The 27,351-nt window shown below is 52.4% G+C and overlaps 1 protein-coding gene and 1 long non-coding RNA gene across 23 annotated transcripts in view; one reads left to right on the top strand and one right to left on the bottom strand.

Moving 5' to 3' along the window:
- The window catches only part of CELF5 (CUGBP Elav-like family member 5), a 76,306-nt gene that overhangs the window by 44,981 nt on the left and 3,974 nt on the right, over positions 1-27,351 (bottom strand). For all 22 annotated transcript variants that reach the window (XR_008478770.2, XR_008478771.2, XR_008478769.2 and 19 more), the window contains exon 2: positions 2,246-2,328. Coding sequence is in view for 8 of the 22 variants with exons in the window: in XM_078361489.1 (XP_078217615.1) it covers positions 2,246-2,328 (83 nt within the window). In the remaining 14 variants the exon portion in view is untranslated. The remainder of the gene's footprint in view (positions 1-2,245; positions 2,329-27,351) is intronic.
- On the top strand, positions 22,285-25,597 carry LOC128930557 (uncharacterized). The gene is made up of 5 exons (XR_008478773.2): positions 22,285-22,410; positions 22,507-22,625; positions 24,554-24,649; positions 25,011-25,094; positions 25,476-25,597. It is a non-coding gene; the product is annotated as an uncharacterized LOC128930557 (long non-coding RNA).

The raw sequence follows: 27,351 nt of genomic DNA, 5'->3' as shown, positions 1-27,351 counted from the left end.
TTGATTGTTTGGTTGTGGGGGTTTTCTCGTGTGTGTGTGTGTGTGTTTTGTTTTTGTTTTTTTGGAGACAGAGTCTCGCTCTGTTGCTAGGTGCCAGGCTGGAGTGCGGTGGCGCGATCTCGGCTCACTGCAACCTCCGCCTCCCGGGTTCAAGCGATTCTCCCCCCTCAGCCTCTCCAGTAGCTGGGACTACAGGCACGCGCCACCACGCCCAGCTGATTTTTTTGTATTTTTTTAGTAGAGACGGGGTTTCACCATGTTGGCCAGGATGGTCTCGATCTCTTGACCTCGTGATCCATTCACCTCAGCCTCCCAAAGTGCTGCAATTACAGGCGTGAGCCACCGCGCCTGGCCATTTTTTTTTTTTTATGTTTTTATTTCAAGCTTGTGGTTGGTTTGGGGAGGCACTCACAGAAGGTCCAAGGTGAAGAGTGAATTCAGGGAATTTATCCGCAGACTCTAGATCACTTCTGCACATGCTGTTCCTTCTGCCTGCTGTGCCCTTCCATGCCATCTTTCAGGTTTCTTCTCAAATGTCACCTCCTCAGTGAAGCCCTCCATGATCACCTCCTCTACAGATTGCTGCCCCACCCTGCCCTGTTATTCTCTTCCAGTGCTGAAGATCAGAGAGGTTAAGTCACTGGCTCACTGCCACACAGGAAGGATGGGACTGAGCAGCGAGCCCACAGATGTGGCTGCCAGACCCCATGCTCCAACTTGCATCACGTCACACCCCAAAGAGGGGTTCCCTATTCTTCAAGACGAAGCAGAGGCCACCCCCATGCCCAGAACCTTCCGATGCTCATTGAAAATCAAGTCAAACTCATGTGATGACCTCAGGAACCCCTGGAAGGTGCGTGTCAGATTTCCTACAGTCAGCCAAGCACAGATGGCTAAGAACACCCTGATTTCCCTGAATGCTGAGGGATCCCTGAGAATTCCCGAGGGAAGGGTGAGCTCCCTGCCCCAGAGCTCACAAGGTGGGGTGCCATGGCCCACAGTGGTTGCTTCAGTCTCCATCAAGAGGCATTGCCTGGGGACCCGGACTGGCTGGCTCAGCGGGAACCATTCATCCTTCACTGGGGGCAGGGACCTCCGGCCCACCCAGAGCGTAATCCCAGCACTTTGGGAGGTGAAAGCAGGAGGAACGCTTGAGCGAGGAGTTCAGGATCAGCTCAGGAAACATAATGAGACCCCATCTCTACAAAAATTTAAAAATTAGCCAGGTGTAATGGCATGCACCTGTAGTCCCAGCTACTCAGAAGGCCATGGTGGGAGGATCACCTGACCCCAGAAGATGGAGTCTGCAGTGAGCCGCTGCACTCCAGCCTGGACAACAGAGCAAGACCCTGTCTTGAAAAAATAAAAATAAGCAGAAACTCATCAGAGACAGGAGGCTGCTCCTCTACGGATAGAAATACTAATCAAGAAGTCCCTGTGTTGTCCGGGTGCGGTGGCTCATGCAGGTAATTCCAGCACTTTGGGAGGCTGAGGCGGGCAGATCACTTGAGATCAAGGGTTTGAGACCAGCCTGGCCAACGTGGTAAAACCCTGTCACTACTAAAAATACAAAAGTTAGCTGGGCGTGGTGGTGCGTGCCCGTAATCCCAGCTACGCAGGAGGCTGAGGCAGGAGAATCACTTGAACCCCGAGGTGGAGGTTGCAGTGAGCCGAGATCACGCCACTGCACTACAGCCTGGGTGACAGAGCAAGACTCCATCTCAAACAAAAACAAAAACGAAGAAGCCCTTGTGTTAGGAACTGTGGCTCCATTTGCACCATCAGAACAAGTGGGGAAAATCCTTTTCCTTTTTACAGTGAGAAGCAGGCAAGGTCTACACTCCTCCCCGTGGTCCACACGGCCCTCAGCGACCAGCCCTGTCACCTCCCTTTCCTCCAAAATGCCAGGCATGGTCCTATCCCAGGGCCTTGGCACATGCTGTGCCCTCTGCCTGCTAATGCCTCCTTATCCTTCAGGTGTCAGCTCAATGACACTGACACACAGGGGCAGGTGCCCTTGTGCAGTGCACAACCACACACAACCACTCTGGTATAAAATATAGAGCGCGGCACACAGTAGGCACTCAATACATGCACACTCTGATGTGATTTCTACCCCTCTGCTCCTCACGCCGAGTCCAGAGACACACAGAACTCACAGCCAATCTCAGAAAAACCTTGGCCCTCACCCCAGACTGAGAGCAGTCCCCCATCCCGTCCTCCCCAGACACCACGCAGGACTCACTCCGGGCAAGGTCTTCTGCTCGTGCAGGGCAGTCTGAGCTTTGATGGCGGAATCCCTGGCACAGTAGGTGAGGAAGGCACAGCCTGGAAGGGAGAGAAACGGGGGTGTTAAGAGAGCAGGTGCACATCGGCGGTCACAGCAGCACCACTCACAGTGGCCACAAGGTGGCAGCAACCCGAGCGTCCGTCAGTCCATCAACAGATGCATAGATCATCAACACAGCTTGGTGCATCCACGCAATGGAGTATTATTCAGCCATGAAAAGGAAGGAAATTCTGACACAGGCTCTAACACGGATGCACCTTGAGGACGTCACGGTCAGTGAAATCAGCCACACACAGAAGGACAAATCCTGTGTGATTCTACTCCTAGGAGGTCCCTACAGTCATCAGATTTACAGAGACAGAAAATAGGATGGGGGGAGGGGGCGCCGGGGGCTGAGGAGGGGGTGGGGAATGAGTGATTCATGGGAATAGAGTTTCCGTTTGGGAAGATGAGAAAGTTCTGGAGACGGTCGTGGCGATGGCTGCGCTCGATGCCACTGAGCCATGCATTGAAACATTTAAGTTGTGTATATCGTAGTACAATCTTAAAAAAGCAAAAGAGAACAGGATTCTGGAGCCACCTTGTTCCTGGAGGAGACAGTCGAACTGGCTCCGTGTCTTCCCACCCCTTCCGCCCCTGCGCACACATACAACCTCCAAATGGTGAGACCAGGAAGAGGGAGAGAGGAGGCCCAGCCGTGAACCAAGTCAGTGGTCTCAGCTCACTGCAACCTCTGCCTCCTGGGTTCAAGCGATTCTCCTGCCCAGCCTCCCGGGTAGCGTTGATTACAGGTCCCCGCCACCACGCCCGGCTCATTTTCATAGCTGAGCTCAGAGAAGAGCTGCTGAGAACCCTGGAGAAGGCGGGGTGAGGGGAGTGAGCAGAGGGGCTGCCCAGCAGGGAGAATGGGGAGGGCACCAGTGGTCCCAGAAAGATGGAAGAAGCCCTGGCACTGGGATAGGGGGCAGTGGGCTCTGTCACTGACCAGCTACCAACCAGTAGCCTTGGATCAGGCGCTCCCCATATTGGGCCTGTTTCCCCCATCAGAAGGAGAGAGGATGGTCTGAGACGACTACAAGATGGACCAGCCAATGAGGGGGGGGGGTGGAGCTTGAGGGGGCGTGGCAAAGAACCACAGAGAGGCATGTTGACAAAGAGCAGGACCAATCAGGAGATGTGAGGGGCGGGGCCAGCCCTGGAGTGGCCCAGAGTGAGAGTGTGATTGGGCGACATTAGGGGGTGGGAGGTGAGGGGCGTGGCCATCCCTGGAGTGGCCCAGAGTGAGAGTGTGATTGGGCGACATTAGGGGTGGGAGGCGAGGGGCGGGGCCATCCCTGGAGTGGCCCAGAGTGAGAGTGTGATTGGGCGACATTAGGGGTGGGAGGTGAGGGGCGGGGCCAGCCCTGGAGTGGCCCAGAGTGAGAGTGTGATTGGGCGACATTAGGGGTGGGAGGTGAGGGGCGGGGCCAGCCCTGGAGTGGCCCAGAGTGAGAGTGTGATTGGGCGACATTAGGGGTGGGAGTGAGGGGCGGGGCCAGCCCTGGAGTGGCTGTGATTGGGCGACATTAGGTATGAGAGACCAGAGACATTGACAATACCAGAGACAGAGACAAGACACGAGCAACTCTGGAGAACCCGCCCTCTCCCTGAAAGCCTAATTAGATCAAAAGCATTTTGAAAGATGTTTGCCTGAGGTGGGATCGGGATTGCACACAGGTCAGGGGTCCTGGGATGGACCCAGGGGGCTGAGTGGACCTGTTTGGGGACCTGTGAAATGAGACCATCGCTGGCTGCTCCGATGTTATCAAACCCTATGTTCACCCTCAAACCCTGCCCCCTATGGTCCCTGGTTTCTCTGCTTGCTCCCCTCCCGGGGACACTCTGTGCCGGGCTCCGTGGTGCCCACTTCTGCTCCAGGCAGGAGCTAATTAAAGTGGCCACCTGCTGGTCGCTCCCACCAGCTGGGCTGCGTGATGGGGGGCGGGGAGGGAATCCGAGGGAATCCCACCTCAGATCCGAGAAGTCCCCTGAAACCCTGGAGGTACCAGGCAGAGCTGGAAATGGTTTCCAGCATTTAAAAAAAAAATTGTGGTAAGAATATAAAATGGTATGGCTGCTGCAGATAACAACTTGACAGTTCCTCCAGAAATGAAATAGCATCACCACGGGACCCAGCAATTCCACTTCCGGGTGGATATTCAGAAGAATTGAAAGCAGGGACGCACACAGAGATATTTGTATAACGATGTTGATGGCGGTAAGATTCACAGTAGCCAGAAGGCGGGAGCAACCCGAAGTCCATCCACAGATGAATAAATCAATACAATATGGCCGACCCGCACAATGGAATATTATCCAGCCACAAAAAGGAAGGAAATTATGACACCTGATACGTGGGTGAACCCTGAGATCATCATGCTCAGTGAAATAAGCCAGATACAAAAGGAGAGACAGGGGCTTCATAGGAGGACCACGGCACAGTCAGATTCACAGAGAAGGAAAGCAGGATGGGGGGTGCCAGGGGCTGGGGACTGGGGTAGGAAGTGTTTCATGGGGATAGAGTTTCCGTTCGGGAAGATGACAACATTCTGGAGGCCAGACAAGGTGGCTCTCGCCTGTAATCGCAGCGCTTTGGGAGGCAGAGGCGGGTGAATCACCTGAGGTCAGGAGTTCGAGACCAGTCCGGCCAACTGGTGAAACCCCATCTCTACTAAAAATACAAAAAAAATTAGCCAGGCGTGGTGGTGGGTGCCTGTAATCCCAGCGCTTTGGGAGGCAGAGGCGGGTGAATCACCTGAGGTCAGGAGTTCGAGACCAGTCCGACCAACTGGTGAAACCCCATCTCTACTAAAAATACAAAAAAAATTAGCCAGGCGTGGTGGTGGGTGCCTGTAATCCCAGCGCTTTGGGAGGCCGAGGCGGGTGAATCACCTGAGGTCAGGAGTTCGAGACCAGTCCGACCAACTGGTGAAACCCCATCTCTACTAAAAATACAAAAAAAATTAGCCAGGCGTGGTGGTGGGTGCCTGTAATCCCAGCGCTTTGGGAGGCAGAGGCGGGTGAATCACCTGAGGTCAGGAGTTCGAGACCAGTCCGGCCAACTAGTGAAACCCCATCTCTACTAAAAATACAAAAAAAAATTAGCCAGGCGTGGTGGTGGGTGCCTGTAATCCCAGCACTTTGGGAGGTTGAGGCGGGTGAATCACCTGAGGTCAGGAGTTCGAGACCAGTCTGGCCAACTGGTGAAACCCCATCTCTACTAAAAATACAAAAAAAATTAGCCAGGCGTGGTGGTGGGTGCCTGTAATCCCAGCACTTTGGGAGGTTGAGGCAGGTGGCTCATCTGAGGTCGGGAGTTCCAGACCAGCCTGGCCAACATGGAGAAACCCCATCTCCACTAAAAATACAAAGTTATCCGGGTGTAGTGGCACATGCCTGTAATCCCAGCTACTCAGGAGGCTGATGCAGGAGAATCACTTGAACCCGGGAGGCGGAGATTGTGGTGAGCTGAGATTATTCCATGGCACTCCATTCTGGGCAATAAAAGTTAAACTCCATCTCAAAAAAACAAAAAAAGAGAAGAAAGTGAGGTTGGGTCCAGGTGCAGTGGCTCATGCCTGTAATCCCAGCACTTTGGGAGGCTGAGGCAGGAGGATCGCTTGAGTTCACAATTTCAAGGCCAGCCTTGGCAACATGGCGAAACCCCATCTCTATAAAAAAAATACAAAAATTAGTCGGGTGTGGTGGCGGGCACCTGGAGTCCCAGCTACTCGGGAGGCCGAGGCAGAAGGATCTCTTGAGCCCAGGGTGTGGAGGTTTCAGTGACCTGTGGTTGTGCCACTGCACTCCAGCCTGGGTGACAGAGCCAGATCCTGTCTTAACAACAATGAAAGTAGAAAGTGGCAGCCACCAGAAGTCCCAGTGTCCCCCACCCCAGCACAACGCCCTCCATCCTGCGGGGGTAACCACTCCGGCTCTTGTGTATGCCTTCATCATGCTGTCCCCACCACGTGCTCATCACATATCAATGTGATTGGCTGCTTCCCGTTTTCGAACTTACATGAATGAAATCATGGCATAGGTCCACCCTCATGTCCAGCTTCTTTCATTCAATATACAGTCCGCGACACGTAGTTGTGTGTATCAGAGGTTAGTTCCTTTTTGTTTCTGGGTAGTATTGTGTCCTAGGAATATACTACAAATTGCTCATCCGTTCTCCTGTGGGTGAGCATTCCATTCGGGTTGTTTGCTGTTTGGGGCAATTATGAATGAAGTGGATCTGCAACATTCTTGTCCATTTTTTTTTTTTTTTTTTTGAGGCAGGGTCTTGCTCTGTTGCCCAAGCTGGAGTGCAGTGGTATGATCACAGCTCACTGCACCCTCCACGTCTCAGGCTCAAGTGGTCCTCTGGCCTCAGCCTCCCAAAGTGCTGGGACCACAGGTGCATGCCACCACACCCAGCCATTATTATTATTATTGCAGAGACAGGGTCTGCTATGTTGCTAAGGCTGGTCCTGAACTCTTGGGCCCAATTGATCTTCTGCCTTGGCTTCCCAGAGTGCTGGAATTATAGGCGTGAGCCACTGCACCCAGCCTTGTCCATATATATATATATATGCGAGAGAGAGAGAGAGAGGCAGGCTGATTCTCCACCTGTCACCCAGGCTGGAGTGCAGTGGCACAATCTCAGCTCACTGCAAACTCCCCCTCCCAGGCTCAAGTGATTCTCCTGCCTCAGCCTCCTGAATAGCTGAAATTACAGGTGTCCACCACTATGCCTGGCTAGTTTTTGTATTTTTTTTTTTTTTTTTGAGACGGAGTTTCGCTCTTGTTACCCAGGCTGGAGTGCAATGGCGCGATCTCCGCTCACCGCAACCTCCACCTCCTGGGTTCAGGCAATTCTCCTGCCTCAGCCTCCTGAGTAGCTGGGATTACAGGCGCGCACCACCATGCCCAGCTAATTTTTTTGTGTTTTTAGTAGAGACAGCGTTTCACCATGTTGACCAGGATGGTCTCGATCTCTTGACCTCGTGATCCACCCACCTTGGCCTCCCAAAGTGCTGGGATTACAGGCATGAGCCACCGCGCCCGGCAGTTTTTGTATTTTTAATAGAGGCAGGATTTCACCATGTTGACCAGGCTGGTCTCGAACTCCTGACCTCAAGTGATCTGCCAGCCTCGGCCTCCCAAATTGCTGGGATTCTAGGCATGAACCACCGCACCCGGCCTTGTCCACATATTTTAATGCAAAAAGCATACCCAGGAGGGACGTGCTGGTCACAAGACAGGCCTGTGTCCAACTTTCATCGATTCCTTCAAATAGTTTTGCCAAGTGGGCTGTGCCCATGTCGGGCACTATTAATGCTTCATCTTCACTAACACTTGGTTTTTTCCAACCTTTTAAATGCTAGTCATTAAGGTGGGCGTGCAGTTGTGTTTCATTGAGATTGTAATGCACCTTCCAAGAACTATCAATGAAGCTGGGCACCTTGTCACTCTGGAGGAGCTCTTCACAGAGTCTGTGTGTGTCTTTCCTGTTGTGATTGCTGTATCTAATTGTTTTCTTCCGGGTGTTTCTGTTTTCTGAATTTTATTCCCCAAGCTCTTCAAAAGACACTAAGACAATTAGTCCTAAGGCCTGAAAGAAATCAGGTTTAATCGGCAAGAAATTGGGCTGCAGGCAGATGTAAAATGAGGGTAAAAACCTTCTTCCTAGCTCCCCGCCTTTTTGGGGGGGGGCTGTGGAGTCCTTATCTGCAGGCTTTGGAGGGTGGTGGCCCTAGGAGAGTAGGGGGTGGGTAGGTGCTCTGGGCCACATTTAAGATCATCAGCCCCAGAGTCGGAGCTCTGCAGTGAAAGGGAAAGAAACACCACTCACACGCTCACACACACACACTCACACACACACTCACACAGATGCATGCACACACACACAGATGACACGCTCACACACACACAGATGACACGCTCACACACACACACAGATGCATGCACACACACACACAGATGCATGCACACACCACACACTACACACACAGATATGTACACACAAACACAGATGACACGCTCACACACACACAGATGACATGCTCACACACACACACAGATGACACGCTCACACACACACACACAATGACACGCTCACACACACACAGATGACACGCTCACACACACAGATGACACGCTCACACACACACACAGATGACACGCTCACACACTCACACACACAGATGACACGCTCACACACACACAGATGCATGCACACACCACACACACACAGATGACACGCTCACACACACAGAGATGACACGCTCACACACTCACACACACACACAGATGACACGCTCACACACACAGATGACACGCTCACACACACACACAGATGCATGCACACACCACACACACAGATGACACGCTCACACACACACAGATGACACGCTCACACATGCACACAGATGACACGCTCACACACACACAGATGACACGCTCACACACACACAGATGCATGCACACACCACACACACAGATGACACGCTCACACACACACAGATGACACGCTCACACACACAGATGCATGCACTCACCACACACACACACAGATGCATGCACTCACCACACACACACACAGATGACACGCTCACACACACACAGATGACACGCTCACACACACACAGATGCATGCACACACCACACATTACACACACACACACAGATGCATGCACACACCACACATTACACACACACACACAGATGCATGCACACACACACAGATGACATGCTCACAAACACACAGATGACACGCTCACACACACACAGATGACACGCTCACACACACAGATGACACGCTCACACACACACACAGACACGCTCACACACACACAGATATATGCACACACCACACACTACACACACACAGATGCATGCACACACCACATACTACACACACAGATGTGTACACATACCACATGCAAACGCAGACAAGACACATGCACACACCACACACTACACACACAGATGTGTACATACACACACACAGATGCATGCACACACCACATACTACACACAATGTGTACACATACCACACGCAAACACAGACAAGACACATGCACACACCACACACTACACACACGTACAGATGCACACACCACACATACTACACACACACTCATGCGCAAGTGCATACACGCAGCACACACGCACACACACATGCAGACAAGACACGCACACCACACACACAGATGCATGCACATACCACACATTACACACACACACACAATACATGCACACCACACTAAACACATACACACAGGTGCATGCACACACCACGCACTACACACATAGAGACACATGTACACATCACACACTACAAACACACGCACACACACACAATGCAATGCATGCACACCACAGACGCTACACACACACACAGGCCCACACATACGCCACACAGAGAAGCAGGGTCACAAAATCCCGCCCTGCCGCTGTCCTTGGTGCTGAAACTCTTCCCTACGGCTTCCCTGATCTCTCGGACCCACCTCTTCTTGGCCTCTCTGCTTGTGGTTTCTAGTTGGTGAAAATGCGTAATGCTGGCCGGGCGCGGTGGCTCACGCCTGTAATCTCAGCACTTTGGGAAGCCGAGGCGGGTGGATCACGAGGTCAAGAGATCGGGACCATCCTGGTCAACATGGTGAAACCCCCGTCTCTACTAAAAATACAAAAATTAGCTGAGCATGGTGGCGCGTGCCTGTAATCCCAGCTACTCGGGAGGCTGAGGCAGGAGAATTGCCTGAACCCAGGAGGCGGAGGTTGCGGTGAGCCGAGATTGCGCCATTGCACTCCAGCCTGGGTAACAAGAGCGAAACTCCGTCTCAAAAAAAAAAAAAAAAAGAAAAAAGAAAATGCGTAATGTTTACCCACTTCCGGATGAATAGAACTTTGATTCACAGTTCCTGTTATGGGATGAATGTGCTTCTCCCCTCTCCAAATTCATGAATTGCAGTCCTAACCCCCAGGACCTCTGAATGTGACTTTTATCTGGAAACGGGGTCACTGCAGATGGCATTAGTCAACGTGAGGTCATGAGGGTGGCCCCGCTCCAGAAAGACTGGTGTCCTTATAAAAATGGAAAACTAAGCACAGAAACACATACAGGCGGGGAGACGTGAAGACGGAGGCGGAGATGGGGAGACGCGTTTACAAGACAAGGAACGCTACAGGGTAACGGCCGGGAGTAAATGCTCCTGACAACCTCAGAAGGAGTCAGTCCTACCAACACACTGATCTCAAACCTCTGGCCTCCAGAACCGAGTGGAAATAAATGACTGTGTTTAAACAACCCTGTCCGTGATGTGTGGCAGCCTCTGCAGACTCATACAGTTCCCCATAAGCGCAGACTGGCAGTGATGGTAATAAGGTCCACTGGGCCGGGGGTGGGGGCTCACACCTGGAATCCCAGCACCTTGGGAGGCCGAGGCAGAAGGATCAGTGGAGCCCGGGGGTTCAAAGAACAGCCTGGGCAACATAGTGAAATTCCTGTCTCTACAGATAATTTTTTTTTTTTTTTGAGATGGAGTTTCGCTCTTGTTACCCAGGCTGGAGTGCAATGGAGCGATCTTGGCTCACCGCAACCTCCGCCTCCTGGGTTCAGGCAATTCTCCTGCCTCAGCCTCCCGAGTAGCTGGGATTACAGGCACGCGCCACCATGCCCAGCTAATTTTTGTGTGTGTGTGTGTTTTCAGTAGAGACGGGGTTTCACCATGTTGACCAGGATGGTCTCAATCTCTTGACCTCGTGATCCACCCGCCTCGGCCTCCCAAAGTGCTGGGATTACAGGCGTGAGCCACCGCGCCCGGCCTCTACAGATAATTTAAAAAATTAGCTGGGTGTTGTGGCACACACCTGTGGTCCCAGCCGCTCAGGAGGCTGAGGCGGGAGAATCACTTGAGCCTGGGCAGTGGAGGCTGCACTGAGCCATGATTGCACCACGGTGCTCCAGCCCGGGCGACATAGCAAAACCTTGCCTCAAAAGAGTCCATTGGTATTTAATGCTAATAAACATATACTCAGAAAAAAAATTAAAACTCACACACACACACAAATCCCCCCAAAATATAAAAATGTAAAAACAAAATAGAGAGAAAACTGAAAAAGGGAAGAGTAAGCTTATACTCCATATTGACTCAGTTAATACTCAGAGCAACCCTATGAAGTAGCTGCTGGCACTGATCCCAAGTTACAGACGAGAGATGGAGGTGCAGAGAGGGGAAGCGGCTTGCCCAAGGCCACACAGGTGGTAAGTAGAATGTTCAGGCTTTATTATGATTACTGTTTGAGATGGAGTCTCACTCTGTCACCCAGGCTGGAGTACAGTGGCGCCATCTCAACTCACTGCAACCACCACTTCCCAGGTTCAAACGACTCTCCTGTCTCAGCCCCCCGAGTAGCTGGGATTACAGGTGCCTGCCACCAAGCCCAGCTAATTTTTTTCTTTCCTTTTTTTTTTTTTTTTTAATTGAGATGGAGTTTTGCTCTTGTCACCCAGGTTCGAGTGCAATGGCATGATCTCGGCTCACTGCAACCTCCCCACTTGAAGTGATTCTCCTGCCTCAGCCTCCCAAGTAGTGGGATTACAGGCACGCACCACCAGGCCCAGCTAATTTTTTTGCATTTTTAGTAGAGATGGAGTTTCACCATGTTGGCCAGGCTAGTCTCCAACTCTTAACCTCAGGTGATCCACCTGCCGTGGCCTCCCAAAGAGTTGGGATTACAGACATGAGCCACTGTGCCCGGCCAATTTTTTGTATTTTTAGTAGAGATGGAATCTCACCATGTTGGCCAGGCTGGTCTTGAACTCCTGACCTCAATCAATCCGCCCGCCTCGGGCTCCCAAAGCACTGGGATTACAGGCATGAGCCACCGTGCCCGGCCAAATGTCCAGGGCTTAACCCTAGGTAGTCTAGCTCTGCATACTGTGCACTAACCACTGAGATCCACGGCCTGGTGTCTGCATCTTTTCCAAAATTCTCTCCTGAGGCATGTGAGGAAGGACACACCCTCTTGCTATACCTGCTTCTTTAGAAATAACCTTAAAATAGTGCCACCTTGGGCCATGCATGGTGGCTCACGCCTGTAATCCCAACACTTTGGGAGGCCGAGGCAGGCAGATCACGTAGGGTCAGGAGTTCAAGACCAGCCTGGCCAAGATGGTGAAACCCCATCTCTATACTAAAAATACAAAAATTAGCCAGGCGTACTGGCGTGCGCCTGTGGTCCCAGCTACACGGGAGGCTGAGGCAGGAGAATCGCTGGAACCCAGGAGAACAAGGTTTCAGTGAGCCGAGATCATGCCACTGCACTCCAGCCTGAGCAACAGATCGAAACCCTGCCTCAAAAAAAAAAAAAAAAAAAAGTGTGTGGCAGGAGGTGGGAGATGCCATTGGAGGGGACAGATGGGGGTGAAAGTCTTTGAGCAACAGGCAAAGAACTATTGGACTGTCAAGGGCAGTGGGGAGCCATAGGAGGTGTTTGAGCAGGGGTGGGGCACAGTCAGAGGTGTGTTCAGGAAAGAGCCTCCCGGGGCCAGCACAAAGAAGGGACTGGAGTGCGGGACAAAAGGCTAGAGGCCAGCGAGGGGGCAGAGTCAAGGTCAGAACAGGAGAAGGTGAAGACTGAGCCAGGGGGGCGTGGAGACAGAGACAGAAACATCGAAGGCAGGGCTTCGGTGGGGGGAGAAGGGAGGGGAGGGAGAAGGCAAGAAAGATGGCTGGGACACGGTTGGATGGTAGCGTCTGAGGCTGTAATGGGTTGAATGGTGGTTCCCCAAAAGAGCTACGTCCATCCTGAGCCTGGGCAATGTAGTGAGACTCCGACTCTACTAAAATTTTTTTTAAAAGTTAGCCAGGTATGGTGGCTCACGTCTGTAGTTCCAAGTATTTGGGAGGCAAGGGTGGGAGGATGGCTTGAGCCCAGGAGTCTGAGACCAGCCTGGGCAACACACTAAGACCCCGTCTCCAGTAAAAATTAAAAGTAATTAGCCAGGCATGGTGGTGCACACTTGCAGTCCCAGCTACTCGGGAGGCTGAGGCAGGCGGATCGCTGGAGCCCAGGAGTTTGCACCAGCGTGGGCAACACAGTGAGATCTTGTCTATACCCAAAAATAAAAGAAAATTAGCACATCGTGGTGGTTCATGACTAAGGGGGCTGAGGCGGGAGGATCCCTTGAGCCTGGGAGGTCGAGGCTGCAGCAGGCTATGATCATACCACTGCAGTCCAGTCTGGTGACGGAGTGAGACCCTGTCTCAAAAAAATAAAATTAAATTAAAGATACAGCCCCTCTGGAAATGGGACCTGATTTGGAAAAACAGACTTTGCAGATTTCATTCAATAAGGATCTTGGGATGGAATCACCCTAGATGAAGGGGACCACAAGTCCAAGGACAAGTGTCCTTTATTTATTTATTTACTTTGAGACAGAGTCTCGCTCATGTCGCTCACGCTGGAGTGCAGTGGCACTATCTCGGCGCACTGCAACCTCCGCCTCCCAGGTTCAAGGGATTCTCCTGCCTCAGTTTCCCGAGGAGCTGGGATTACAGGCACCCGCCACCACGCCTGGCTAATTTTGTATTTTTAGTAGAGATGGGGTTTTGCCATGTTGGCCAGGTTGGTCTCAAACTCCTGACCTCAAGTGATCCGCCCGCCTCGGTCTCCCAAACTGCTGGCATTACAGGCGTGAGCCACTGCACGCAGTCTCAAGTGTCCTTATAACATTAGAGGAGAGGGGACGCAGATGCAGAGACAATGGAGCAGAGACCACAGCAATGCATCGACCAGCCAAGGACACCCAGAGTCCCCAGAAGCTAAGTGCAAGAAGGACCCTCTCCTAGTACCTTGGAGAAAGCGACACCCTGCCCACACCTTGATCGCTGACAACTGGCCTCGAGGACTGGGAGAAGCTGTTCCAAGCCCCCCAGTTTGTGGTCATTTGTTATAGAAGCCTCAGGATGACAAACCCAGCTCGGAACCCAGGAGGAGATGCACTTTGGAAGGAAGACAAGGACCCTGGTTTGGGTCGTGTGGGGTCTCAGGGTTTGGGGATATCAAGGGAAGTACTGTCAGAGGCACCTGAACCGGAGCAACTCCATCTTGAATAGAGGCTTGGGGCTGGGATTACAGGCTCGCGCTGCTACCGCCTGGCTAATTTTTGCATTTTTAGTAGAGACAGGGTTTCATCATGTTGGCCAGGCTGGTCTTGAACTGCTGACCTCAAATGATCTACCTCAAATGATCTTTGGGAGGACAAGGTGCTGGGATTACAGGCATGAGCCATGGCACCCGGCCAAGTAGTTAGGTATTCTTTTCTTTTTCTTTTTCTTTTTTTTTTTTGAGACAGAGCCTTGCTCTGTCGCCAGGCTGGAGTGTGGTAACGTGATCTTGGCTCACTGCAACCTCCGCCTCCTGGGTTCGAGCTATTCTCGTGCCTCAGCCTCCCAAGCAGCTGGAACTACAAGCATGTACCACCACACCCAGCTAATATTTTTTATTTTTTAAGTAGAGACAGGGTTTCACCATGTTGGCCGGGATGGTCTTGATCTTCTGACCCTGTGAACAGCCTGTCTCGGCCTCCCAAGTGAGGCATTCTTTTTTTTTTTTTTTTGAGACGGAGTTTCGCTCTTGTTGCCCAGGCTGGAGTGCAATGGCGCGATCTCGGCTCACCGCAACCTCCACCTCCTGGGTTCAGGCAATTCTCCTGCCTCAGCCTCCTGAGTAGCTGGAATTACAGGCACGCGCCACCATGCCCAGCTAATTTTTTGTATTTTTAGTACAGACGGGGTTTCACCATGTTGACCAGGTTGGTCTCGATCTCTCGACCTCGTGATCCACCCGCCTCCGCCTCCCAAAGTGCTGGGATTACAGGCGTGAGCCACCGCGTCCCGGCCTTGTTTTTTATTTTTTAAGTAGGGACAGGGTTTCACCACGTTGGCCAGGATGGTCTTGATCTTCTGACCCCGTGATCGGCCTGCCTCGGCCTCCCAAGTTAGGCATTCTTAATCACGAGATGAGAAAGGAGGTTGGCAGGTCGGTATCACAAGGTACAGGTCATTAAGACCCTGCCGATAAAACAGGATAAGCCACCAAAACCCACTGAAACCAAGATGGAAGTGAAAGTGACCTCTGGTCATCCTCACTGCCGATTGCACGCCAGCTACAAAGCTTTAGCATGCTGAGACTCCCACCGGCACCATGACAGTTTACAAACGCCATGGCAACCCCGGGAAGTTATCCTAAAGGTGGAGGAGCCCTCAGCTCCAGGAAGTGCCCACTCCTTTCCCAGAAAACTCGTGAATAATCCACCCCTTGTTTAGCATATATCAAGAAATCACCATAAAAATAGCCAGCCAACAAGCAGCCCAGGCAGCTGCTCTGCCTCTGGGTAGCAATTCTTCATTCTTTTAATTTCTTTTTTTTTTTTTTTTTTTGAGACAGAGTCTTGGAGTCACACTCTATCACCCAGGCTGGAGTGCAATGGTGCGATCTCAGCTCACTGCAGCCTCCACCTCCAGGTTCAAGTGATTCTCCCACCTTAGCCTCCTGAGTAGCTGGAATTACAGGCACTCACCACCATGCCCGGCTAATTTTTTGTATTTTTAGTAGAGACAGAGTTTCCCATGTTGGCCAGGCTGGTCTCAAACTCCCGACCTCAAGCAATCTGCCCGCCTCCCAAAGTGCTGGGATTACAGGTGTGAGCCATCGTGATCAGCCCTTTACTTTCTTTTGTTTGTTTGGGGTTTTTTTTTTTTGAGACAGAGTCTCTCTCTGTTGCCCAGGCTGGAGTGCAGTGGTGCAATCTCGGCTCACCACAACCTCTGCCTCCTGTTCAAGCGATTCTCCTGCCTCAGCCTCCCGAGTAGCTGGGATTACAGGCGCGCACCACCACACCCAGCTAATATTTGCATTTTTAGCAGAGACAGGCTTTCACCATGTTAGCCGGGTTGTTCTCGAACTCCTGACCTCTAGTGATCTGCCCGCCTCGGCCCCCCAAAGTGCTGGGATTTCAGGTGTCAGCCACTGCACCCGACCTGGATTCATTTTCATCCTTCCCCTCCCCTAGCACAGAGTCATTCAATATTTATGAGCACCTACTATGCACCCATGGTGCTGGGGAAGCAGACCAGGAAGACACTGCTGTTCACCTCCTCCTCTCCTCAGCCAGGATCCCCCTCCCATCTCAAACCACTTTTATCCTGAACTTCCTGCATGGTGGGGGTCCCCACGTTCTTGAACTTTAGCTCAGTTCTGCAATCCAGTGATTAGAGGTAAGGATCAAAGCCATCTCAGAACCTTTCTGCTGTGTGCTCTTGGGCCAGCCACCTAACCTCTCTGAGCCTTCACATTCTCATCCACGGAATGGGAACCACAATGAACCACAATGCCACACATGCACGGAAAAGTACACAGGGCTCTCCCTTCTCCACCCACCCAGCTTTGCTACTCGTCCTCTCTACCTCCTTCTCCACCTTCCCAGCCCAAAGCTCTCCCCGACTGCACTAGGAAAGCTGAGACAGACGGGCTCTCTCCCCATTTTTACTGCCCGTCAATGCACACATAAAGGCATCGATTACTGCTCTGAGGCCCTGGTCCTCCTGGATCCTACATCAATCATGCCACCTCCAAATGAGGCCCAGCCCTGCTGGCCACAGCTCCTCAGCACAGCTTGACAGTTGGGGGTTTCTTGGGCTCATTCTGGACCCTGATCTCTCACCCAGGCATCTTGGCTCCTATGGCTTCAGTCCCCATCACTACACCAGGAATTTCCCCACCCATACACCCACCCAACTGTCCACCCATCCACCTGCCCATCCTCCAGTCAACCATCCTCCTACCTAACCATCCATTCATTCATTCATTCATTCATCCATCTACCCACCCATCCACCACATTCATCCATCCATCCATTCATCTACCCACCCATTCATCCATCCATTAATCCATCCATCCTTCCACTCATCCACCCATCCACCTACCCACACATCCATCCACCCATCCATCCATTCATCCACCCACTCACTCATCCAGATATCCACCCATTCACCCACCCACCCACCATCCACCTATTCACCCACCGATCTATCCACCCAAAATACATTCATCAATCCACCCACTCATACATCCATCCACCTACCCAACCACACATTTATCTATCCATCTACTCATCTGTCTACCCACCCATTCATCCATCCACTAATTCATCCATCCATGTATCCACCCACACCCATCCATCCACTCATCCATCTAGTCACACATTCATCAACCCATTAATCCATCCATCCATCCATCCTTCCACTCATCCACCCATCAACCTACCCACACATCCATCTGCCCATCCATTCATCCACCCACTCTGTCATCCAGATATCCACTCATTCACCCACTCACCATCCATCCATCTACCCACATCTATCCACCCACAATTCATTCATCAAGCCACCCACCCATACATCCACCCATCATTCATCCACCAATCCATCCATCCACCCACCCATCCACTCATTCATCCATCCATGCACTCATCCAGCCCCCCACCCATCCATCCATCCACTCACCCATCCAGTCATTCATCCATCCATCCACTCATCCAGCCACCCACCCATCCATCCATCCACCCACCCATCCACTCATTCATCCATCCATGCACTCATCCAGCCACCCACCCATCCATCCATCCACCCACCCATCCACTCATTCATCCATCCATCCACTCATCCAGCCACCCACCCATCCATCCATCCACTCATCCATCTACCCACCCATTCATCTATCCATTAATCCATCCATCTATCCTTCCACTTCTTCACCCATCCACCCCACCACCACATCCATCCACCCATCCATTCATCCATCAATCCACCTACTCATCCATCCACCCATTATCCATCTACCCATCATCTATCTACCCATCCATCCACCCATCCACCCATCCATCCACCCATCCATTCATCCACTCATCTATCCACCCATCTATCCAATCATTTATCCATCCATCTACCCATCCATCCATCTACTCAGCCATTCATCCATCCATCCATCCATCCACTCATCCATCCACCCATCCATCCATCCATCCACCTATCAATTCATCCATCTACCCATCCATTCATCTCTCCATCCACCCATCTATTCACACACTCATCTATACACCCACAGTCCATCCACCAATCCAGCCGCCCACCCATCTACCCATCCAAACGAACACCCACCCACTTACCAATCCATTCACCTATCCATCCATCCACCTACCATCCATTCATCCACTCAACCATCCACCCACCCACCTATCCATTCACCCATTCATCCACCCATCCACCCATCCACCTACCTATCTACCATTCACCCATACACCCACCATACACCCATCCATCCATCCACACACCTATCCATCCATCCACCCATTCATCCACAAACCCTTCCATCCATCCACCCATACTTCCCCATCTGTCCATCCACCCATCCATCCACTTGTTAGGGTCAAAGCACTGTTTTAAGCACTGGTGACACTGCAGTAAACACAAGGTGGGAATCTCTTTGCTAGTGAGGCTTACAGTCTATTAGGAAGGAGAAAAAGCAAATAAAACCAAAAGGGATTTCTACGGTATGTTCCAGGTCATTTTCACAGGAAAAAAAAAGAGAAAGAAAGCAGGGAAGAGGAATGTGGAGCCCTGAGTGGCTAAATTACAGATCCTGCCTTCACTGGGGCCTCACAGAAAAGGTGAAGCTTATAGACGACAAAGGAAGGAGGTACGTGAGGAGCTATCTGAGGGAAGAACAATTTATGCAGAGGGCACAGCCCATGCAAAGGCCCTGGGGCAGGACGGTGCCTCGCCTGTTGGAGGAACAGCGAGGAGGCCCATGTGGCTGCAGCAGAGTGAGCGAGGAGGAGAGAGGGCGCGGGGGACAGTAGGAAGGGGATGGGGCAGGTCCTGCAGGACCTTAAGCCTCGGGGAGGACTTGGGCTTTGACTGTAAGGGAGGTGGGAGCCATGGAGGGCTATAGGCAGAGAAGGGATGGGCCCTGACTCATGCTCACAGGCACTCTCTGATGGGTGCTGCAGGGAGAACAGACTGTGGGATGCGAGGGTGGGAGCCAGGGACCAGGGTATGGAGGGGACTGTACTGGTCCAGGTGAGGGATGAAGGGGCTGGACCAGGTGAAGGCAGAGGAGAGAGAAGGGGCAGATTCTAGAGAGGTTTGAAGGCAGAGCTCTCAGATTCTGCTGATGGAGGGGTAGAAGGTGCGGTTGTTGTCACGAGGGAGGGAAGTCAAGGGCATTGTCAGGTTTTGTCCTAAGCACCTTCAGGCCTTGCCCCCAGGACACTTCACTCACTGTGCATCAATTGCCCAAGCCAGGTCATTGGTGTGCCCTGGACCAGGGTTTCTCAGCCTCCACACTGTGGATGCTTGGAGCTAAATCATCTGTCACCCTGGGCACCCATTCATCCACCCATTCATCCATCCTCCCATCCATCCATCCACCCATCCTTCTATCCACTCATCCATCCACCCACCCATCCATCCATCCACCCATCCTTCCATCCATCCACTCATCCACCCACCCACCCATCTATCCACCCATCCACCCATCTATCCATCCGCCTATTCATCCATCCATCCACTCATCCATCCATCCACTCATCCACCCATCTATCTACCCATCCATCTATCCACCCATCTATCCATCCGCATATTCATCCATCCACCCACCTACCCATCCATCTATCCACTCATCCACCCATCCATCCATCCACCCATTCATACATCCACTAATCCATCCATCCACTCATCCACCCACCCACCCATCTATCTACTCATCCACTAATCCACCCATCTATCCATCCGCTATCCATCCATCCACTCATCCACCCACCCACCTACCCATCCATCTACCCATCCATCCATCCACTTCTCCACCCACCCACCCATCTATCCACCCATCCACTTATCCACCCATCCATCCATCTATCCATCCGCCTATTCATCCATCCACTCATCCATCCACCCACCTACCCATCCATCTACCTATCCATCCATCCACTCATCCACCCATTCACCCATCCATCCATCCGCCCATTCATACATCCACTCATCCATCCATCCACTCATCCACCCATCCATCTACCCATCCATCCATCCACTTATCCACGCACCCACCCATCTATCCACCCATCCACTCATCCACCCATCCACCCATCTATCTATCCACCTATTCATCCATCCACTCATCCATCCATCCATCCACTCATCCATCCATCCATCCACTCAGCCATCCACCCACCCATCCATCCATCCGCCCATTCATCCATCCGCTGGAGGTACCGAGCGAGATTCCTGGCCTCCACCCACTCGACACTACTCGCCGCCAGGAGCACCCCCCAATCACGACAACCACCAATGCCTGCAGACATTGCCAAGTGTCCTAGAATAACCCCCATTGAGAAGCACATCACGGCTGGTCACGGTGGCTCACACCTATGATCCCAATGCTGTGGGAGGTTGAGGTGGGAAGATTGCTTGAGCCCAGGAGTTCGAGACCAGTCTTAGCCTTAGCAACATAGTGAGACCCCGAGAGAGAGAGAGAGAGAGAGAGAGAGAGAGAGAGAGAGACTCCTAGCTCTGCTAGAGATTCCCCCTCTGGTCCTTCCCCCGAGCAGGTGCTCAGGGACAAGAATGCAGATCCTCTTGGATATAAAGACCCCGCCCTCAAAGGCTGCTGGGAGAAGGTGAGGGCATTCAGGGGGTCTGCTGCACTCAATCTTCCAGCTGCCTCCAGGTACTGCCACCTTCAGGAGCTCCTCAGAAAAGCCAGGCACAAGCCTAGTGGCAGAAGCTTCCTGACACATTCTAGGGCCTTCTGTGCCTTAGTTTCCCCATCTAAAAATGGAGGATCCCGAATCCACATTGTCCAGACTCTGAGCTCCCTAAGAGACCCTATCCCTCCCCTGCCACCAGTCTCCACGGCTCACCTCTCTTGGGGTGAAAGCCAAAGTCCTTCCAAGACACACAGGACCTGCTCAACAACCTGCCCCGCTCCTCTCCTGCCGCCCCTCCCTCCCTCCCCCTCCTCACTCTGCTCCAGCCACAAGGGCCTCCTTGATGTTCCTCCAACACGTCAGGTGCGGTCCTGCCCCAGGGCCTTTGCAGGGGCTGTTCCCGCTGCCTGGAACGCTTTTCCCTTGGTTTTAGAATATCAGCCTTCCCATGTGTCATTCAGGTCTCATCTCAAAGGTCACTGGCCCCCAAGGCAAGCTGTCATCTCCCGAAACACATCTTCAGTTTATTCACGGCAACTCACCTATCTCAAGTTCATGTATTTGTTTCGTAGTTCACTGTCAGTCTCTCCTACCCCTGCATTGCTCTATGTCCTCAAGGCTCACTCAAAGGCTGGCACATAATAGAGACTTAATAAAGTCCTTGCCTTTTTAAATTTTGAGACAGGGTCTCGCTGTTTTCCAGATTAGAGTGTAGTGGCATAATCGTGGTTCACTGCAGCTTCCACCTTCCCAGCCTCCAGCCATCCTCTCTCCTCAGCCTCCCAAGTAGCTAGGAGGACTAAAGGTGCATGACGCCACGTGCAAATTTTTTAAATTTATTTTTTATAGAGAAGGGGTCCTGCTATGTTGCCCAGGCTGGTCTGGAACTCCTGGGCTCAAGCAATCCTCCCGCCTCAACCTCCCAAAGTGCTGGAATGACAGGCATGAGGCAACGCAGCCAGGCTGTTGACTATTTTGACTGCCTGCCCATTTACGGAGAACACCTACAATATCCAAGACATGATTCAGGTTAACTCCATGAATCACACCATATGTTTTTTTTTTTTTTCCTTAGAGACACGGTCTCACTCTGTCACCCAGGCTGGAATGCAGAAGTGCAATCATAGCTCACTGTGACCTCAACCTCCTGTGACCAAAGCAATCCTCCCCCCTCAGCCTCCTGAGTGGCTGGGGCTACAGTGCTCACCACCACACCCGCGTAAAGTTTTTTATTTTTTGTAGAGCTGGGTCTTGCTGTGTTGCTCAGACTGGTCTTGAACTCCTGGGCTCAAGGGATTCTCCCAAAGCACTGGGATTACAGGTGTGAGCTACCACGCCTGGCCACATCATATAAGTTAATCCAATTTTGACAACCGCTCTGTGGCCTAGCTATCTGTATTCTTTCTCTTTTATAAAGTAACTACAGTTCGGAAGAGATGAGGTGGCTTTTCCAGGATTACACAGAAATAAAAAATGGAGCCAGGATTAGAACCGAGCCTGTCTGAGATCAAAGGTTATGATCATTCCCATTCGCAGGTGAGGAGGAAGGTAGTAAATGCTGAGGAAGCATCCTTTCATCCTTCACTCTACCCCTCTTCTATCTATCACCCATCCATCCATCCATCCACCCATCCATCCACCCATCCATCCATCCATCCACCCATCCATCCATCCATCCACCCATCCATCCATCCATCCACCCATCCATCCACCCATCCATCCATCCATCCATCCACCCATCCATCCATCCACCCATCCATCCATCCACCCATCCATCCACCCATCCATGCACCCACCCTTCCACCTAGTATTCCATCCACCAGTTACCCATCCATCCATCAATTTCTCCATCTACCCATCATCCATCCATCTATTCATCCACTCATTGACCCACCAGCTCATCCACCCATCCATCTATCTGCCCATCATCCATCCACCCACCCATCCACCAAATATCCACCAATCTATTCATCTGCTCATCCGTCCATCCACCCACCTACTCATCCATCCACCCAATCCATCCATCCATCCATTCATCTACCATCCATCCATTCACCACCCCCCATTCATCCACCTGTCCATCCACCCACCTATCCATCCATCTATCCATCTATCCATCCATCCATTCATCCATCCATTCACTCATCTATCCATCTATCCATCCATCCATCCATCCATCCACTCATTAAACCACCAATCCATCCACCTACCCATCCATCTGCCCATCCATCCACCCATCCATTCATTCACCCACCCACTCATCCATCTACCCAATCCATCCATCCATCCATTCATCAATCTACTATCCATCCATTCTCCCACCCACCCATCCATCCACCTGTCCATCCATACACCTATCCATCTATCTACCCATTTATCCATCCATCTATAAATCCATTCATTCATCCATCGATTCATTCATCTATCCATCCATCCATCCATCCATCCACTTATTAAACCACCAATCCATCCAACTACCCATCCATCTACCCATCATCCATCCATCCATCCATCCATCCATCTACTCATTAAAACATCCATCTATAAATCCATTCATCCATCCGTCGATTCACTCATCTATCCATCCATCCATCCATCCATCCATCCATCCACTTATTAAACCACCAATCCATCCACCTACCCATCCATCTACCCATCTATCCATCCATCCATCCATCCATCTATCTACTCATTAAACCACCAATCCATCCACCTATCCATCCATCTACCCATCTATTCATCCATCCATCCATAAATCCATTCATCCGCCCATCCATCCATTCACCCATCCATCCATCCATCCACCCATCCATCCATCCACCCATCCATCCATCCATCCACCCATCCATCCATCCATCCATAAATCCATTCATCTGCCCATCCATCCATTCATCCATCCATCCATCCACCTACCCATCCATCTGCCCATCCATCCATCCATCCATTCACCCACCACCCATTATCCATCAATCTATTCATCCACCCACCCATTCATTCACCCACCCACTCGTCCATCTACCCAATCCATCCATCTATCCATTCATCAATCTACTATCCATCCATTCTCCCACCCACCCATCCATTCGCCTGTCTATTCATATACCCATCTATCCACCCATCTACAAATCCATCCATCCATACCCATACATCATCTATCTATAAATCCATTCATCATTCATCCACCCACCCATCCATCCATCCATCCACCATCCACCCATCAGTTCATTCAAACCTTCCACTTACCTACCCACTTTTCTATCCATCAAAGCCACGCATACCTAGCGTCACTGCCACCCACTCATCCACCCACCCACCCACCATCCACCCATCAGTTCATTCATCCATCCACTCACCCACCCACCCACGTCTGCACCCACTGATTCATTCATCCACCTCTCCATCCCTCCGTTAGCCAGCCCATCCCCACATCTTCTCATGTCCTCGTGTCCTTGTTCATCCACAAGCTCACTTCCAAATGGCCAACGGGACACAGTGTCTGCCCTTCTAGAGCTTACACATCGCTGATGTCGACTACGACCCTGGACCAAGTGAACTCCTAGGTCAGTGTCTTCCAGACCCGACAGCCTCTCCCTTTGGCCCTGGTCATCCTAAGTTCAAGGACAGCGGGCCTCCCTGGTTGGCTCTGACTCTCGTCTGTTTCCAAAATCATGTTTCTTTCTCTCCTTCCAGAGCGGGGCAAGGCTCAGGCTGGGAGGTGTGAAGCCCAGGTGTTCTGCTGTATGGCTTGGGCTGGGTGTTGCCCCTCTCTGGGCTCCAGTCTCCTCCTGTGGTTCATATGGAGGAGGGGAGCTTGGTTCTCTAGGAGCCAATAGAATCGGAACACACATCTGCTTCTTTGTATCTCCCTCCTCCCACACTGTGGGCCTCACCCCACTGGAAGCTTCTATTTTGTCCATCCAGGTGTGAAGGAAATGAGCATATTTTGAGCAAGGCTGGGAGGCTGGGAAGAGGCTGGTGATGGCAATGGCAGTGCTTCCCAAACAGGTCTGCCCGAATCCCTCCCCGCTCTAAAGTCTTCCATGGCTCCCCAGTGCCCTCAGGAAACAGTCCAAGCTCAGTTCAGCATCAGAGGCTTTCCTGGTCCAGCCCGTGCTGACTCTCCAGCCTCATCTCCCAGGCCTCGCCTAATCCCTCCTCTACCCAGCTATGCAGTCTTCACACCTCCAGGCCTTCCCAGATCAGTTCCCCCTCCCTGTATCCAGAAAGTCAAGACATTTACCTATCTTGTTCACTGCTGTGTTTCATGCCCATCATAGGGCCTGGAACACAGTAAGTATTTCTGTGAATGCATAAATAAAATGCTTTCTCCACCTGGAAAGCTCCTATCCATCCATCCAAGCCCCATTTCTGATGCCCCTCCTCCAGGCAGAGCTCCCGCTTCATTATCCAGTTTCTTCAAACTCCCTCCCTCTGACCTACCCCAGACTACTGGACTATAGGTGCCAACGTCCGGCTCTGACCTCAGACCTCTCTTGCTCAGCATGAGGTGAGGCCCCAAAAGGTTTTCAAGAAGTGTTACGTGGGTGAAGAATGAATGAATGAATGAATGAATGAATGAGTGTGGTCCTACAGGTGTTTCCACTTGCCAATTTGAGGGGTGAAAGAGAGAAACAGAAGCCCACTTCAGAGAGAACCCCCTGGGTCCAGCCCCAGGCTAGGACCCCTGGGAAGAGCCCCAACAGGTGAGCCCCATAGAAGACAGGGACCCTGGGGCTTCCAAGGCCCTCTGCTTCGTTCCTACCCGGGCAAACACTGCATCCTGCCCGCAGCTGGGCCCCTGAACATCCCCAGGAACACCTCTCCCCAGCAAGGCATCCTCCTCTGGCCTCGGGGCTCAGCGTAGTCATGTAATAAGCCTGCTCCCACTGACCAAGCACATAGTGTGCCCGGCCCCATGCCGAGAGCCTCCCTGCCGCTTCTCCTTTCTCCTCCCTGGTTTCCTCTGAAACAGGAAGACGCACTCCAGCTTGGAGGGATGAATACACCTGCCCAAGGCCACAAGATGCAGAGAAACCAGACTCATCTCAACTGCAAGCTCTCAACTACTCTTGTACACTAAATTCCTCCTCCTCCAGGCAGCCCTCCTGGTTTCCACTCCTGCAGGGGCAGGGCCCTCCGCTGGGCTGTCACTGCTGGTGTGTGTTTTGCCATCACATCCCTGAGCTCCATGGCTTGTAAGCTCAGGTCCTCAGCTGTCTCCCTCCCTTAAACTGGAATCTGGTGGGAGGGGAGGTCTGGGTGGGGGTAGGGATGGCAGATTTTATCTGTTTTGCCCAACCCAGTAGCCCAGGGTCTAGAACCGGGCCTGGTACACAGCAAGCGCTCAATAAATGTTGCTTATCCAGGGGGACGGATTCACATCTAGCCCACCCCATCATGAATCCCGTAATGAATTTTGTTCACATCAGATGCCCAGCTCTGCACAAATGCTGGAATACAGTAGGCGTTCAATAAATGTTCTGTGCCTGAAGCAGCGGAGGGAGAGGTGCAGAAACGATGTCACAGTCACAGGTGTGAGGCTCCCGGGCCTCATGAAAGACTGTTAAATAAACGAGAAGACGGGCAGCAGGGGAAAACGAGGCACGGAGAGGGGCGTGCCCAGTCTGAAGCCACACACCACCCCAGCAGGGGTCCTTCCCAGGTGCGCACACGCCGGCCAACCCTGCCGGCCGCCTCCAGCCCCCTGCTGCTGTCCCCGCCGCCACCAGGAGCGCCAACTGCTCCCGCGGTCCCCCCGCCAGGCCGCCCAGCCCGCCTTCTCCCTGGGGCTGGTGCGTCACACGCGGAATCTCACGCCTCAGAGCTCAGACTGCCACAGCCTCCTCCTCCCCTCACCCCGCCCCAGCCGAGCTGGCAGCTGGTGCTCCCATGGAAACCGCGGGCCCCCACCCGGGCCCCCGCTGGGCCCCCCCACCTACACCGTCCCCCAGCGCAACCTCCGCTTTAAGACAAACATGGTCATTAACATGCAAATGTATATGCCATTACCATAAACGGGGGCCCCAGTGGCAGCGGCGGACCAGCACCACCGCGGGCACCTTCCCCTGGCAGGGTGGGCACCCAGGCAGCCACCATCCAGAGATAGGGGCAGCCGAAGCTCCAGCGTGGCCTCCCTTGGAGTGAGGGTCCCCGGGGCAGGAAACTGCAGGGGAACCAGTGGGAGCCCCCATCCCAGCCTCCAGTTCCTGGCCTGACCCCCGGCCTGGGGTAGGGGGGTCCTTCCTGGGGGAGACCCCCTCTC

The sequence above is a fragment of the Callithrix jacchus genome, chromosome 22, assembly GCF_049354715.1.
Source record: "Callithrix jacchus isolate 240 chromosome 22, calJac240_pri, whole genome shotgun sequence".
Lineage (NCBI taxonomy): Eukaryota > Metazoa > Chordata > Mammalia > Primates > Cebidae > Callithrix > Callithrix jacchus.
The sequence above is the reverse complement of the archived record's forward strand: the minus strand, read 5'-3'. Positions and strand labels throughout refer to the sequence as shown.